This window comes from Bufo gargarizans, chromosome 11 (assembly GCF_014858855.1).
Source record: "Bufo gargarizans isolate SCDJY-AF-19 chromosome 11, ASM1485885v1, whole genome shotgun sequence".
Classification (NCBI taxonomy): Eukaryota; Metazoa; Chordata; class Amphibia; order Anura; family Bufonidae; genus Bufo; species Bufo gargarizans.
In genome coordinates, this window is record NC_058090.1 from 58,452,038 (window position 1) to 58,469,028 (window position 16,991).

The 16,991-nt window shown below is 48.8% G+C and overlaps 1 protein-coding gene across 1 annotated transcript in view; it reads left to right on the forward strand.

Moving 5' to 3' along the window:
- The first annotated feature begins 140 nt into the window (after nt 1-140).
- The window catches only part of AQR (aquarius intron-binding spliceosomal factor), a 152,103-nt gene continuing 135,252 nt past the window's right edge, over nt 141-16,991 (forward strand). Inside the window, 4 exon segments of the mRNA XM_044271905.1 lie at nt 141-308; nt 2,797-2,853; nt 10,111-10,151; nt 11,599-11,634. Coding sequence (XP_044127840.1) covers nt 219-308; nt 2,797-2,853; nt 10,111-10,151; nt 11,599-11,634 — 224 coding nt within the window. The 5' untranslated portion in view covers nt 141-218.

Here is a 16,991-nt window from a genome sequence, read left to right on the forward strand (position 1 = left end):
GAAACCGGCCAACCCCTTTAAGTGACGATATCAGCGCTTGACGTCGACTTCAACAAAATGGCTCCATGAGCAGAGACCAGACGCGCTCTGCAGTCACGTTGTGTCGCTGTTGTCTGACGTCACGTCCGGGCGGCCGCACACTTCACAACTTCCGGTGTGAGTGAAGTGGGAACGTTGAATTCTGTAGCACACGAGGTTCGGGTTCCTGACGTGTTGCCATGGAATCTCGGGTGACAGCAACACAGCCCCCCACCAGGAAAATGGTGACCCCAACAGTGACGCAGATGAACGCGGAGTTTGTCACCCAGGTGATGCTCGTGAGGTGTCCTGTGTGCGGGTGATACCGGGGCCGGTGCGTGTCACCTTGTGAATGAGCCTGTCATACACTGCTCAGTCTGCACCGCTAGGGGCGCCACCCAGCTCTCACTAATGGTTGCCCTGCCTGGCAGTCTGCTGGTAAAGCTGGGTGACATCTCCATAGATTACTACTGATGTGAGTAATGGGTCAGGCACCTGTCAGAGCTGTGTGCCAGGGTGCCTGGGCTCTCCTGTGCTGCCATATGGCGCTGCTCTCAGGAACTCTCTCTGCCAAAGAAGTGTCTAGACTGCGCGGTGAGCGGAGGCAGCGTCCCCGCCAGGGTGCGCGGTGAGCGGAGGCAGCGTCCCCGCCGGGGTGCGCGCTGAGCGGAGGCAGCGTCCCCGCCGGGGTGCGCGCTGAGCGGAGGCAGCGTCCCCGCCGGGGTGCGCGCTGAGCGGAGGCAGCGTCCCCGCCGGGGTGCGCGCTGAGCGGAGGCAGCGTCCCCGCCGGGGTGCGCGCTGAGCGGAGGCAGCGTCCCCGCCGGGGTGCGCGCTGAGCGGAGGCAGCGTCCCCGCCGGGGTGCGCGCTGAGCGGAGGCAGCGTCCCCGCCGGGGTGCGCGCTGAGCGGAGGCAGCGTCCCCGCCGGGGTGCGCGCTGAGCGGAGGCAGCGTCCCCGGGTGCGCGCTGAGGAGGCAGCGTCCCCGCCGGGGTGCGCGCTGAGCGGAGGCAGCGTCCCCGCCGGGGTGCGCGCTGAGCGGAGGCAGCGTCCCCGCCGGGGTGCGCGCTGAGCGGAGGCAGCGTCCCCGCCGGGGTGCGCGCTGAGCGGAGGCAGCGTCCCCGCCGGGGTGCGCGCTGAGCGGAGGCAGCGTCCCCACCGGGGTGCGCGCTGAGCGGAGGCAGCGTCCCCGCCGGGGTGCCTCCTGAGCTGCGATGGGGAGAGCCGAGGCACGCCTCCTGAGCTGCGATGGGGAGAGCCGAGGCACGCCTCCTGAGCTGCGATGGGGAGAGCCGAGGCACGCCTCCTGAGCTGCGATGGGGAGAGCCGAGGCACGCCTCCTGAGCTGCGATGGGGAGAGCCGAGGCACGCCTCCTGAGCTGCGATGGGGAGAGCCGAGGCACGCCTCCTGAGCTGCGATGGGGAGAGCCGAGGCACGCCTCCTGAGGCAGTGTCTACGACTGCTGGAGGATGTGCTTAATTTCTGACAAGACGCATCCTCTGGCAGTCCGGGCGCTTTGAGTTATCTACTCTACTCCCTGACTGGAGTACGATTCCGACACCATTTATGAACGACCCTGCCACTGCCCTCTGCCGAAGAAAATGGCCTGGCAACAAAATTGGCAGGCCACTTTTTTTTTATTCTTATATACTGCATACTGGCATTAATGAATGCGCCCCCCCCCTCCCCCAATGTTTTCATTATCTTTCCTTTCTGGGGTCAAGCCAGGGACCTCTTTATAATACATACATGTGCCTTAATGGGGTTTTCTGGTATTCCTACACCCAGCACCTCCACTAATCAGCTGTTTTAAAGGGATTCTCCAGGAATTAAGAAAATTAAAATGCTTAACTATTACTTTATAATAAATATATTCCCGAATACCTTTCATTAGTTATAATGGCTTGTTTTGTCTAGTGAACAATCATTTGGAGAAATAAAATGGCCACTATACTAAAAGTACACACAAAACCTGTCCTAATTACTCAGGAGGACAAGTTACTTCAGAGCACTGAGCTAACAAGCCGCTTCATCCTCCTCTCTGCTTGTCAGAGATTATGATCCTGAATACAGTTTAATATGATCTTCAGCTTAATCTCTGTAGGAATGGAGATCATGAGGAGACGGACAGGACAGACTGCGGTAATGGAGACTGCACACAAGTGCTGATGAGCCACATCCCCACCCCACTCTGTACTTCATGTCTCCTCATAAACTCCATTCCTTCATAAATTCAGCTGTATTCAGGATCCTAATCCCTGACAAGTAGAGCACAGAGGAGGATGAGGCAGCTCTTTAGCTCAGTGTTCTCAGGTGACTTGTCCTGCTGTGTGATTAGGATGGATTTTGTTTGCAGTAATTAGATGGCGGCCATTTTATTTCTCCTAATGATTGCTCAGACAAAACAAACCATTAAAACTAATGAAAGGTATTTGGGAATATATAATAAAGTTATATTTAAGTATTTTCCTTTTCTTAATTCCTGGAGAGCCCCTTTAATCTCTTCTGTATGGTGGATGGAAGGCCCCGTCGTGGTTTCCAGGGCTGGTGTAATGTAGCACAGCTCCCATTCACCCGTGGATGGGACCTTCTTCCAGCTCTGTGCACTGTACCATTTCCGGGCCAGTGGCTTCCTGAAACAGCTGATTGGTGGGGGGTTTCGGGCCCCCACTAAGCTGATATTGCTGATCTATCTTATGGGTAGGACATCAGTATCTAAGTACTGGAAACCCTTTAATAGGAAATATGGTTTTCTAAGGCAGTTTTTCTTCTTCATTTCAGCTGGCTAAATCCTATTGGGCTCCACATTCAAAGAAGAAGCTTCCCTTTGATTATAAGGTAAGATTATCATAAATCTGGTAGGGCTGGAATGTGTGATATGTTTTCATAGTTTATCCGCTGGTGTAACTGAGACTTTGGGATAGCCTCTTATGTCAGAGCTGACCGGCGGGGTTGCAGACTGTCGCACCCCTGACAATCGGATATCGATGGCCTGTCCTGAGCATAGAGTAGACGACACAATTCACAGCCGGATCCACGCACAATCTCAGTCTGAGATGACTATCCCGTTCTCCAGTGCCTAGGAAATCCGGGATTGGACAGGTCGGATTTAATTCTGTCTGTATTATTTCCCTGAGATAACTGACACCAGAAATTTTTGGACGGTGACACAATCTTCATGATTTGGGCTATGCATGCCACCACATGGGATCTGAAATGAAACAACTGAGATGCAATTGAAGTGTAGACCTTCAGGTTTAATTCAAGGGGTTGAACAAAAATATCCTGTGAAACATTGAGGAATTGCAACCATTTTTCTACAAAGCCTCTTCATTTCAGGGGACAAATTAACATTGCCATAAATATAATTTTCATTTGTAGTACTTTGCGTAGAATCCTTTGCAGACGATGACTGCCTAAAGTCTGGAATTCATGGGCATCACCAAATGCAGTTTTTTTTCCCTTTTGTGATGCTTTGCCCGGCCTTTACTGCAGCTATCTTCAGTTGTTGCTTGTTTGTGGGCCTTAAGTTTTGTCTGAAGGGGGTCGTCCCACGACAATTATTCTATAGTGTTCAAACCATCACCTGGATCTGAATTCTTTTGTAATAGCATGTAATTACAGCGCGCACTGAGTCATTCAATAAAATATATCTGTACAGCGCCATCTGCTGTTTGTTCTTTTTCTTATTTCTTTGACCTGCTCACTGAGAAGGCCGCACATGCTCAGTTTCATCCTTCAACTGCCTCCTGAGCTGTAATAGGGGAGAGCTGAGACACGCCTCCTGAGGTGTGATAGGGAGAGCTGAGACACGCCTCCTGAGGTGTGATAGGGGAGAGCTGAGACACGCCTCCTGAGGTGTGATAGGGGAGAGCTGAGACACGCCTCCTGAGGTGTGATAGGGGAGAGCTGAGACACGCCTCCTGAGGTGTGATAGGGGAGAGCTGAGACACGCCTCCTGAGGTGTGATAGGGGAGAGCTGAGACACGCCTCCTGAGGTGTGATAGGGGAGAGCTGAGACACGCCTCCTGAGGTGTGATAGGGGAGAGCTGAGACACGCCTCCTGAGGTGTGATAGGGGAGAGCTGAGACACGCCTCCTGAGGTGTGATAGGGGAGAGCTGAGACACGCCTCCTGAGGTGTGATAGGGGAGAGCTGAGACACGCCTCCTGAGGTGTGATAGGGGAGAGCTGAGACACGCCTCCTGAGGTGTGATAGGGGAGAGCTGAGACACGCCTCCTGAGGTGTGATAGGGGAGAGCTGAGACACGCCTCCTGAGGTGTGATAGGGGAGAGCTGAGACACGCCTCCTGAGGTGTGATAGGGGAGAGCTGAGACACGCCTCCTGAGGTGTGATAGGGGAGAGCTGAGACACGCCTCCTGAGGTGTGATAGGGGAGAGCTGAGACACGCCTCCTGAGGTGTGATAGGGGAGAGCTGAGACACGCCTCCTGAGGTGTGATAGGGGAGAGCTGAGACACGCCTCCTGAGGTGTGATAGGGGAGAGCTGAGACACGCCTCCTGAGGTGTGATAGGGGAGAGCTGAGCACGCCTCCTGAGGTGTGATAGGGGAGAGCTGAGACACGCCTCCTGAGGTGTGATGGGGGGAGAGCTGAGACACGCCTCCTGAGGTGTGATGGGGGGGAGAGCTGAGACACGCCTCCTGAGGTGTGATGGGGGGGGAGCTGAGACACGCCTCTGAGGTGTGATGGGGGGGGAGCTGAGACACGCCTCCTGAGGTGTGATGGGGGGGAGCTGAGACACGCCTCCTGAGGTGTGATGGGGGGGAGCTGAGACACGCCTCTGAGGTGTGGTGGGGGGGGAGCTGAGACACGCCTCCTGAGGTGTGGTGGTGGGGGGGGAGCTGAGACAGCCTCCTGAGGTGTGGTGGTGGGGGGGGAGCTGAGACACGCCTCCTGTGGTGGGGGGGGAGCTGAGACACGCCTCCTGTGGTGGGGGGGGAGCTGAGACACGCCTCCTGTGGTGGGGGGGGAGCTGAGACACGCCTCCTGAGGTGTGGTGGGGGGGGAGCTGAGACACGCCTCCTGAGGTGTGGTGGGGGGGGAGCTGAGACACGCCTCCTGAGGTTGGTGGGGGGGGAGCTGAGACACGCCTCCTGAGGTGTGGTGGGGGGGGAGCTGAGACACGCCTCCTGAGGTGTGGTGGGGGGGGAGCTGAGACACGCCTCCTGAGGTGTGGTGGGGGGGGGAGCTGAGACACGCCTCCTGAGGTGTGGTGGGGGGGGGAGCTGAGACACGCCTCCTGAGGTGTGGTGGGGGGGGAGCTGAGACACGCCTCCTGAGGTGTGGTGGGGGGGGGAGCTGAGACACGCCTCCTGAGGTGTGGTGGGGGGGGAGCTGAGACACGCCTCCTGAGGTGTGGTGGGGGGGGAGCTGAGACACGCCTCTGAGGTGTGGTGGGGGGGGAGCTGAGACACGCCTCCTGAGGTGTGGTGGGGGGGGGAGCTGAGACACGCCTCCTGAGGTGTGGTGGGGGGGGGGAGCTGAGACACGCCTCCTGAGGTGTGGTGGGGGGGGGAGCTGAGACACGCCTCCTGAGGTGTGGTGGGGGGGGGAGCTGAGACACGCCTCCTGAGGTGTGGTGGGGGGGGGAGCTGAGACACGCCTCCTGAGGTGTGGTGGGGGGGGGAGCTGAGACACGCCTCCTGAGGTGTGGTGGGGGGGGGAGCTGAGACACGCCTCCTGAGGTGTGGTGGGGGGGGGAGCTGAGACACGCCTCCTGAGGTGTGGTGGGGGGGGAGCTGAGACACGCCTCCTGAGGTGTGGTGGGGGGGGAGCTGAGACACGCCTCCTGAGGTGTGGTGGGGGGGGAGCTGAGACACGCCTCCTGAGGTGTGGTGGGGGGGGGAGCTGAGACACGCCTCCTGAGGTGTGGTGGGGGGGGGAGCTGAGACACGCCTCCTGAGGTGTGGTGGGGGGGGGAGCTGAGACACGCCTCCTGAGGTGTGGTGGGGGGGGAGGTGGGGGGGGGAGCTGAGACACGCCTCCTGAGGTGTGGTGGGGGGGAGCTGAGACACGCCTCCTGAGGTGTGGTGGGGGGGAGCTGAGACACGCCTCCTGAGGTGTGGTGGGGGGGAGCTGAGATAAAAATCCAGCAGAGCAATGAACGTGGAGATCTCTGGATCCATGTGAGGTCAGGGCTGGTTCTAGCTTTGTTGGAAAGAGATTGTCGTGTACTAGATGATGTATATTATATACTATATATGATCTGATTTTCATTTTTAACATTAGTCATAGGGTATCACTTGCTTAAAGGGGTTATGTATGCTCGATTGGGTTGAGATCTGATGATTGACTCGGCCATTGCAGAACATTCCTATTCTTTGCCTTAAAAAAAAAAAAAAAAAAAAACTCCTGGGTTGCTTTCACAGTATGTTTTGGGTCTTTGTCCATACTGTGAAGTGCTGTCCAACAGAGGTCGCACTACATTTTTTCCAGAAGAATAAAAATAGTCCTCCGACCATTTTTGAGGAGTATTTTTACACGAGGAGGAGTATGAAATTTGCAGTAATTCAAATACATAATATACAGTGGAGGAAATAATTATTTGACCCCTCACTGATTTTGTAAGTTTGTCCAATGACAAAGAAATGAAAAGTCTCAGAACAGTATCATTTCAATGGTAGGTTTATTGTAACAGTGGCAGATAGCACATCAAAAGGAAAATCGAAAAAATAACTTTAAATAAAAGATAGCAACTGATTTGCATTTCATTGAGTGAAATAAGTATTTGAACCCTCTAACAAAAAAAGACTTAATACTTGGTGGAAAAACCCTTGTTTGCAAGCACAGAGGTCAAACGTTTCTTGTAATTGATGACCAAGTTTGCGCACATTTTAGGAGGAATGTTGGTCCACTCCTCTTTGCAGATCATCTCTAAATCCCTAAGGTTTCGAGGCTGTCTCTGTGCAACTCTGAGCTTGAGCTCCCTCCATAGGTTTTCGATTGGATTAAGGTCCGGAGACTGACTAGGCCACTCCATGACCTTAATGTGCTTCTTCTTGAGCCACTCCTTTGTTGCCTTTGCTGTATGTTTTGGGTCATTGTCGTGCTGGAACACCCATCCACGACCCATTTTCAGTTTCCTTGCAGAGGGAAGGAGGTTGTCGCTCAGGATTTCACGATACATGGCTCCGTCCATTTTCCCGTTTATGCGAATAAGTTGTCCTGTGCCCTTAGCAGAAAAACACCCCCAAAGCAAAATGTTTCCACCCCCATGCTTGACGGTGGGGACGGTGTTTTGGGGGTCATAGGCAGCATTTTTCTTCCTCCAAACACAGCGAGTTGAGTTAATGCCAAAGAGCTCTATTTTGGTCTCATCAGACCACAGCACCTTCTCCCAGTCACTCTCTGAATCATTCAGGTGTTCATTGGCAAACTTCAGACGGGCCTGCACATGTGCCTTCCTGAGCAGGGGGACCTTGCGAGCCCTGCAGGATTTTAATCCATTGCGGTGTAATGTGTTTCCAATGGTTTTCTTGGTGACTGTGGTCCCTGCTAATTTGAGGTCATTAACTAACTCCTCCCGTGTAGTTCTAGGATGCTTTTTCACCTTTCTCAGAACCATTGACACCCCACGAGGTGAGATCTTGCGTGGAGCCCCAGAGCGAGGTCGATTGATGGTCATTTTGTGCTCCTTCCATTTTCGAACAATCGCACCAACAGTTGTCACCTTCTCTCCCAGCTTCTTGCTAATGGTTTTGTAGCCCATTCCAGCCTTGTGCAGGTCTACAATTTTGTCTCTGACATCCTTGGACAGCTCTTTGGTCTTTCCCATGTTGGAGAGTTTGGAGTCTGCTTGATTGATTGATTCTGTGGACAGGTGTCTTTTATACAGGTGACTAGTTAAGACAGGTGTCCTTAATGAGGGTGACTAATTGAGTAGAAGTGTCTAACCACTCTGTGGGAGCCAGAACTCTTAATGGTTGGTAGGGGTTCAAATACTTATTTCACTCAATGAAATGCAAATCAGTTGCTATCTTTTATTTAAAGTTATTTTTTCGATTTTCCTTTTGATGTGCTATCTGCCACTGTTACAATAAACCTACCATTGAAATGATACTGTTCTGAGACTTTTCATTTCTTTGTCATTGGACAAACTTACAAAATCAGTGAGGGGTCAAATAATTATTTCCTCCACTGTATCTGCCTAAACCCACTGCGTTTGGAGCCTCTGTCGCAGATTCTGTCTAAAGACCGGACAATAAAGCCTTGTATGCAGCACTTTTTTGGTCCGTGGATGGAAACTGAACGGACTCCATCATAGTAAGCAGGGTCTGTTCAGCTTCTTCCCTGTCAGTTAGGCAGGGTTCACATGACACTTTTGCCACATATTAATTGTACACACAAAAAACGTATATACATTGCCAGACACCATACTGTGGCATCTGTCATCATAGAATTCCATTGTAAAAGAAAAAAGGAGGGACAAACGTGGTACACTACACTTTCCCATCCTACAGAGTCCTCCTTCTTTTTTTTTTTTTTTTTTTTTTTCTTCTTCTTTACTATGGAACTCCATGGTGATGGATGTCACAGTGTGACATCTGTTGTGTATGTTGATCGTATGACAAAAACGCAGCCTTACATGCCCGATCCAGCACTTACGTTAGTTTAGTTGTTCTGCTCCATTAGATGAGAAGAACAACAGAAATAAATAGTAGTGGTGTGAACGGGGCCTAAGAGGTGGGGCTTTATGCAGGGAACCATTACTGGTCTAAAGAACATCAAGCTATTATAGTGAAGTTATAAAGTCCAGTCCAATATGGTGGATCTTCCCTGTACTTTACCACGTGGCTATAATAGCCTGTCTGCATTCACTACATACTGCATCACATACATGCGTGTGATGTATGGTACGTATCGGTACGCCTTAGACTTTTCCCAGGGAATAAAATGGCCTTAACAGGCGTCTATGACACTTGTACAGGCGTTATTGTGACCTCTCCTGTCCAATCAACCTTCCTGCATTTGGTTAATTCTGAGCAGAAAGAATATCCCTGTACACTTCAGAAATCATCCGGTTGCTTTGATCTTCAGTCACATCATCAATAAACACTAGTGGACTTCTGCTATTGGAAGCCATTCATGCCCATGCCATCACATTGTGTCCACCATGTTTTTTAGCAGATGTGGTGTGCTTTGGATTATGAGCGGTTCCAAGCCTTCTCCATACTTCCTTCTTCCTATCATTCTGGTACGGGTACAGGTTGATCTTAGTTTAATCCATCCAAAAAATGCTGTTCCAGAACTGGGCCGGCTTCTTTAGATGTTTTTTGGCAAAGTGTAATCTATCCTTTGTATTTTTTAGGCTGATTAACTAGAATGTACAAAACCTTTGCTTTGGTCACTCCGAACATTTCCGATATTTCTCTGATGGATTTTTTTCAGGCTAATGATTTCCTGTTTCACTTCCATTAAGAGCTCCTTTGACTGCATCTTGTGGGTTCAAAGCAACAACTTCAAAATGCAAATGCCACACCTGGAATCAACTCCAGACCTTTTACCTGCTTAATGGGTGACGATTAACAAGGGAATAGCCCATGCAGCCCATCAAATAGCTATTGATACAATTGTAAAATTACCTTCATTCCCTTGAAAAAGAGACGGCTACATATTAAAGAGCTGTAATTACTAAATCTACTATTACCTACAATTAGGATGTGAATACCCTGAGTCAGCACTTTAAGCCCATATTGATTATATAACTGTACCAGGTGTGGCATTTAGAAGCTGTTGCTGTGAACCCACAACATGCGGTTAAGAGCTCTCATTGGAAGCCTAAACTTGTCACTGTCTAAATATTTCTGGACCTAACTGTATATCAGCTTTTGCTTTTCTTATTAATGTGATAATTATTGTTAGTGATATATAAGATATCTGACGGTTCCTGACTTGATCACTTACTGAACACATGCAGCTACTTGAAAGACCTTCTCGTCCTGTCTTCATATTCTTATCCGTGTCCTCATTAGTTGGTTGAGTAGAGGCAAAGATTGGATTATTGCTGGTGTTTTGCGCCATAGTTTGCATCATATTTCCCTTTAATCCTTTCACATTCGTGTGCTTTGTTCCACAGGTTATAGAAGACGTATACTTCAAGGAAATTATCAAGTCTCGGTAAATAGATTTGTCCTGTTTTCCGTTCTTTCTTCATTGGTCTGAGGCTCTGATTTTGCCTCCTGTTGGTCTGGGCGTATAAATGATTAAGTTGGCATTGCCCACCCTTATACGCTGTAGCTGTAATAGGCAGTCCCTGTCCCCCGATGAGACTCTCTGACTGTCGCAAACTGGCATCTTGGCCCTCATAGGACTGCACAGACAGGTTGAATTCCTGTGCACACAGCAAACACTGCGAAGGCCGGCCAATGGAATCGGGAGTCACGTGATGTAACGAAGGCGGAAAATACATCAGTAACTCAGTAGAGGAGATTTATCATAGGCCATCGATTTACGCTTTTCTGTCATCTCCCCCGCACTGCCGGAAGATGCGCCTAGTTTATGATGAGGTGCAGGCCTCGTCATATATTAGGCACAAGCAGCTGGCAGTCTGTCCACCTAACCTGAAATCTACAGCACCTCAGAGCTAAAATTTGTCGCAAGTGGAGTTTAAAAAGTCGCAGACATGGAGATTGTTGCTATTTTCACCAGAACGCTGCCATAGAGACTTAGTACAGTTCCCCCTTTATGTAAGTTTGTTAAACTATTATGTACCAACTCGCTTACAGTTCGTCTTTAATAATTACTGGGGATTAGGGTTTTCAGCAAATAGAAATTATTCTCCAAGAAATGTATGCAATTTTCCGTTATACTTTCTCTGTGAATGGCTCACTCTTTTTAAGATCACTGCTTGCTTTCATTCAGTAGGAGCCTTTATTGTTTACTCTTAGCAGATAGCCGTCAAGTTTACAAAAAAAGGGGGCTGATAACTTTGGATAGGTCACCAGTATGTGATCTGTAGGGGTCTGACACCAGGCTCCCGCTCCCCTGTGAGCTCCGCGGCAGCTTACCAAGCACAGCGCCGCACATGGTATACCGGCTGAGCTGCTCCTAGACCTCGTGACCAGTGAACGTGTCGTCACTGTCCTAGGAAGAGCTGAGAGGAGGCCTCTGCCTTCTCAAACAGCTGATCGGCAGGGGACCTGGACCCCCACCGATCAAATACTGAGGTTATCAGGTTATAAGTCATCGGTTAAAAAGGCTTGGAAATCCCAGAGGAGGACATCATGTCTTATTATTACACCTAGCGGCCTGTGTGAAAACCTCAGGATTATTTTAAATATAACGACATGGAAAAAAAAAAAACTCACCCAAAATTCAAAATAATATATTAAACATAAAAACATGTTGGGTCATTTATCAAACTGGTGTAAGTAGAACTGAATTAGTTGTCCATAGCAACCAATCAGAGTCCAGCGACGTCAGTTCTATTTTCCAGCAGTTTGAGAAATGACCCCAGTGGTTCATACATTTCTGATGTGTGCGGTATTGTGTCCCTCACCAGGTAGTAGGTGTTCTTCTAGTGTGGAAGGTGTAACTTACTGCTCTTCTTTATTTTGTATGGCAGATTTGCTATAAGGAAGATAATGCTCCTGGAGTTCAGGTAGGACACTTGCTTTGTATACACACACCTGATTTAATAGTATGTTTCATGTAACTGCGCAGGATTTGCTGTCTGAGGTACCGGTGTTACACAGGCCGTCTGGTCCAGGAATATCTCTGAGGACGTGTTCCTAGTATCATCCAAAGCAGCTGTCCCTTTCTACCCTGCGCTCCGTAGTGAAATATGGACTGTTGGCGATAGTCCACCCTCATCGGAGGCTCCTCACTGTATCTGAATTGATTACTGTACCAGGCATGTGGATGGGATTTTAGCCACATCCTGTGTAAGAGTTATAGATCCTCAGCTCGTCATTTTCTGTTGTGGATTTTCCTCCCAGATTTCACCCCTTTTTAATGCAGCAGTTTAAATGTGCAGCAAAATGTTCTTGTTTTACCACACGGGGGCCTACTGTAATACAAGGGAGGGAGTAGTGCCCTCTTATTTATGGTATAGGCGTAGCATACCTGTCACCTCTCCTGACATCTGCCTTAACCGCTTGCCGCCACGCTAACGCCGAAAGGCGTCATCGCGGCGGCTTTCCCAGGTCACACTAACGCCAATAGGCGTCATCTCGCGTGAGCCGAGATTTCCTGTGAACACGCGCACACAGGCGCGCGCGCTCACAGGAACGGAAGGTAAGCGAGTGGATCTCCAGCCTGCCAGCGGCGATCGCTCGCTGGCAGGCTGGAGATGTGATTTTTTTTTAACCCCTAACAGTTATATTAGATGCTGTTTTGATAACAGCGTCTAATATACCTGCTACCTGGTCCTCTGGTGGTCCCTTTTGTTAGGATCGACCACCAGAGGACTCAGGCAGCTCACTAAAGTAGCACCAAACACCACTACACTACACTACACCCCCCCCCCTGTCACTTATTAACCCTTTATAAACCACTGATCAGCCCATATAGACTCCCTGATCACCCCCCTGTCATTGATCACCCCCCTGTAAGGCTCCATTCAGAGGTCCGTATGATTTTTACGGATCCACGGATACATGGATCGGATCCGCAAAACGCATACGGACGTCTGAATGGAGCCTTACAGGGGGGTGATCAATGACAAGGGGGTGATCACGCATATAGACTTCCTAATCACTTCCCTGTCATTGATCACCCCCTGTAAGGCTCCATTCAGACGTCCGTATGATTTTTACGGATCCACGGATACATGGATCGGATCCGCAAAACGCATACAGACGTCTGAATGGAGCCTTACAGGGGGGTGATCACCCCATATACACTCCCTGATCCCCCCCTGTCATTGATCACCCCCCTGTAAGGCTCCATTCAGACGTCCGTATGATTTTTACGGATCCACGGATACATGGATCGGATCTGCAAAACACATGCGGACGTCTGAATGGAGCCTTACAGGGGGGTGATAAATGACAGAGGGGTGATTACCCATATAGACTCCCTGATCACCTCCGTCATTGATCACCCCCCTGTAAGGCTCCATTCAGACGTCCGCATGTGTTTTGCGGATCCGATCCATGGATCCGTAAAAAATCATACGGACGTCTGAATGGAGCCTTACAGGGGGGTGATCAATGACGGAGGTGATCAGGGAGTCTATATGGGTGATCACCCCTCTGTCATTGATCACCCCCCTGTAAGGCTCCATTCAGACGTCCGCATGTGTTTTGCGGATCCGATCCATGTATCCATGGATCCGTAAAAAATCATACGGACGTCTGAATGGAGCCTTACAGGGGGGTGATCAATGACGGAGGTGATCAGGGAGTCTATATGGGTGATCACCCCTCTGTCATTGATCACCCCCCTGTAAGGCTCCATTCAGACGTCCGCATGTGTTTTGCGGATCCGATCCATGTATCCGTGGATCCGTAAAAAATCATACGGACGTCTGAATGGAGCCTTACAGGGGGGTGATCAATGACGGAGGTGATCAGGGAGTCTATATGGGTGATCACCCCTCTGTCATTGATCACCCCCCTGTAAGGCTCCATTCAGACGTCCGCATGTGTTTTGCGGATCCGATCCATGTATCCGTGGATCCGTAAAAAATCATACGGACGTCTGAATGCAGCCTTACAGGGGGGTGATCAATGACAGGGGTGTGATCAATGACAGGGGGGTGATCACCCCATATAGATTCCCTGATCACCCCCCCCTGTCATTGATCACCCCCCCTGTAAGGCACCATTTAGACATTTTTTTGGGCCCAAGTTAGCGGAAAGTTTTTGTTTGTTTTTGTTTTTTCTTACTAAGTCTCATATTCCACTAACTTGTGTCAAAAAATAAAATCTCCCATGAACTCACCATACCCCTCACGGAATCCAAATGCGTAAATTTTTTTAGACATTTATATTCCAGACTTCTTCTCACGCTTTAGGGCCCCTAAAAAGCCAGGGCAGTATAAATACCCCACATGTGACCCCATTTCGGAAAGAAGACACCTCAAGGTATTCCGTGAGGGGCATATTGAGTCCATGAAAGATTGAAATTTTTGTCCCAAGTTAGCGGAAAGGGAGACTTTGTGAGAAAATACAAAAAAAATCAATTTCCGCTAACTTGTGCAAAAAAAAAAAAAATTCTATGAACTCGCCAGGCCCCTCATTGAATACCTTAGGGTGTCTTCTTTCCAAAATGGGGTCACATGTGAGGTATTTATACTGCCCTGGCATGTTAGGGGCCCGAAAGCGTGAGAAGAAGTCTGGGATCCAAATGTCTAAAAATGCCCTCCTAAAAGGAATTTGGGCCGCTTTGCGCATCTAGGCTGCAAAAAAGTGTCACACATGTGGTATCGCCGTACTCAGGAGAAGTTGGGGAATGTGTTTTGGGGTGTCATTTTACATATACCCATGCTGGGTGATATAAATATCTTGGTCAAATGCCAACTGTGTATAAAAAAATGGGAAAAGTTGTCTTTTGCCAAGATATTTCTCTCACCCAGCATGGGTATATGTAAAATGACACCCCAAAACACATTCCCAACTTCTCCTGAGTACGGCGATACCAGATGTGTCACACTTTTTTGCAGCCTAGGTGGGCAAAGGGACCCACATTCCAAAGAGCACCTTTCGGATTTCACAGGCCATTTTTTACACATTTTGATTTCAAACTACTAACCACACGTTAGGGCCCCTAGAATGCCAGGGCAGTATAACTACCCCACAAGTGACCCCATTTTGGAAAGAAGACACCCCAAGGTATTTCGTGATGGGCATAGTGAGTTCATGGAAGTTTTTATTTTTTGTCACAAGTTAGTGGAATATGAGACTTTGTAAGAAAAAAAAAAAAAATTATAATCATCATTTTCCGCTAACTTGTGACAAAAAATAAAAAGTTCTATGAACTCACTATGCCCATCAGCGAATACCTTAGGGTGTCTACTTTCCGAAATGGGGTCATTTGTGGGGGTTTTCTACTGTTTGGGCATTGTAGAACCTCAGGAAACATGACAGGTGCTCAGAAAGTCAGAGCTGCTTCAAAAAGCGGAAATTCACATTTTTGTACCATAGTTTGTAAACGCTATAACTTTTACCCAAACCATTTTTTTTTTACCCAAACATTTTTTTTTAATCAAAGACATGTATAACAATAAATTTAGCGAAAAATTTATATATGGAAGTCGTTTTTTTTTTGCAAAATTTTACAACTGAAAGTGAAAAATGTCATTTTTTTGCAAAAAAATCGTTAAATTTCGATTAATAACAAAAAAAGTAAAAATGTCAGCAGCAATGAAATACCACCAAATGAAAGCTCTATTAGTGAGAAGAAAAGGAGGTAAAATTAATTTGGGTGGTAAGTTGCATGACCGAGCAATAAACCGCTAAAGTTGTGGAGTGCCGATTTGTAAAAAAGGGCCTGGTCACTAGGGGGGTATAAACCTGTGGTCCTTAAGTGGTTAATATCTGCTGGCGTTCCCCATGTAGTAACAATTACAGAGCAGCTTCTCATTTAACTCTGTGTTGTGCCACGCGGGAAGTTTAGGCATTTGCAATAATCGTCCAGTTGGGCGCTACCATTTTATTTTATTTTTTTCCCTGCACGGTCTGGCATTATCTAATGACTGCTGCCAGTGTCAGACTGTGCATGGACACATCCCCAAATGGTAACGCCCATCTGGACCTTCATTGCAGACTGCTAGCAATTTGCTCATATCTTCTAGCAGTAATAATAGAGTAATAGCACGACATATTCATAAGAATAGATGCTCCAGAATTGTTATTACATGGGGAATGCAAGTAGTTACTAACACATTTCTGTCAGGAGAGGCAGCAGGTCCACCATTAAATGTCTGATCGTTGCTTGCCCCACCTGTCGGGTGATGCTTGCTTAGCTCTTTCCATAACTTCCATAGACTTTAGTGTAGAGGGCTGCACACAATTACAGCCTTCTCTCCAAAAGGCTGCGGTTGTAAATTGAGAAAAGGGGATACATTTATTTTTTTTCCCTTTCATCCTCCATGACGGCATACCCCGAGAGATGACTCGCCTCCAACCAGGTAGGGACAGGAAGATAAATTTGACCCTCCTCCAGGTCGTCCTCAGTATCTTCAGGTGGAGACAAATTATCCTCATGACACTTGCAGTGAGGCTGCGCTCTGTTTGAGGCAGGCAGAGGCGGATAAGAGAATAAATGCCTTCCACATGAGGGAAGCAGGCAGCACCCGTGCCCTGGTTGGGTATATGAGGTGCTGATAATCACAGACATCCCTGCTCCTTACCTCCCGCTCTGCGTGTCGGGCATGGTGGTCCATGTGTGGACACTTGGACACTTGGAGTCGCTCCGGTCATGTTCGAGCTCAGCATCGCAGGCCAATACTTTCGGAGCTTGCGATGTCGTCACCGGAAGTCAGGTGTGTTCCAAGAGGTACTTCCGGTTTGTGGAACACGCGCTGAGGGTGCGGAGCTAGAATTGGCGCGCAGGATCAAGGCGGATGTTGCCCTCTGATCTGAGAGTATTTAAAGGGGTCAGAGGTAGAAATAAGGTAAACATGTCTGAACCTGGTGCAGTCCAAATAGAGACCTCACAGGGGCCAACCATTGTAAGTTACTAAAAGTCTCTTGGGCAGAATGCTGTATATATTTACTTATGCTAACCCCCTTGTATATCTGTAAATAATAAATCAAGGCAATTGGACGTACTGTAGATTTCTTGAAAACGTTTCACTTATGCTAACCCACTTGTACCTCGGTCTCCTTCTCTTCCTGTATGCATGCAGAGTGATAAGGATGGGGCTCAGAGAGCTAAGCCTAGTCCAAAAACTAAGAAATGTGTTATATGCTCAGTAAAATTATTTGATTCATATACAAAAAACTCTGCAGCAAATGAACCTCTAATATGGCAAAAGATTTGGTTACGTCTATTAGAGAGGAATTAAGAGAC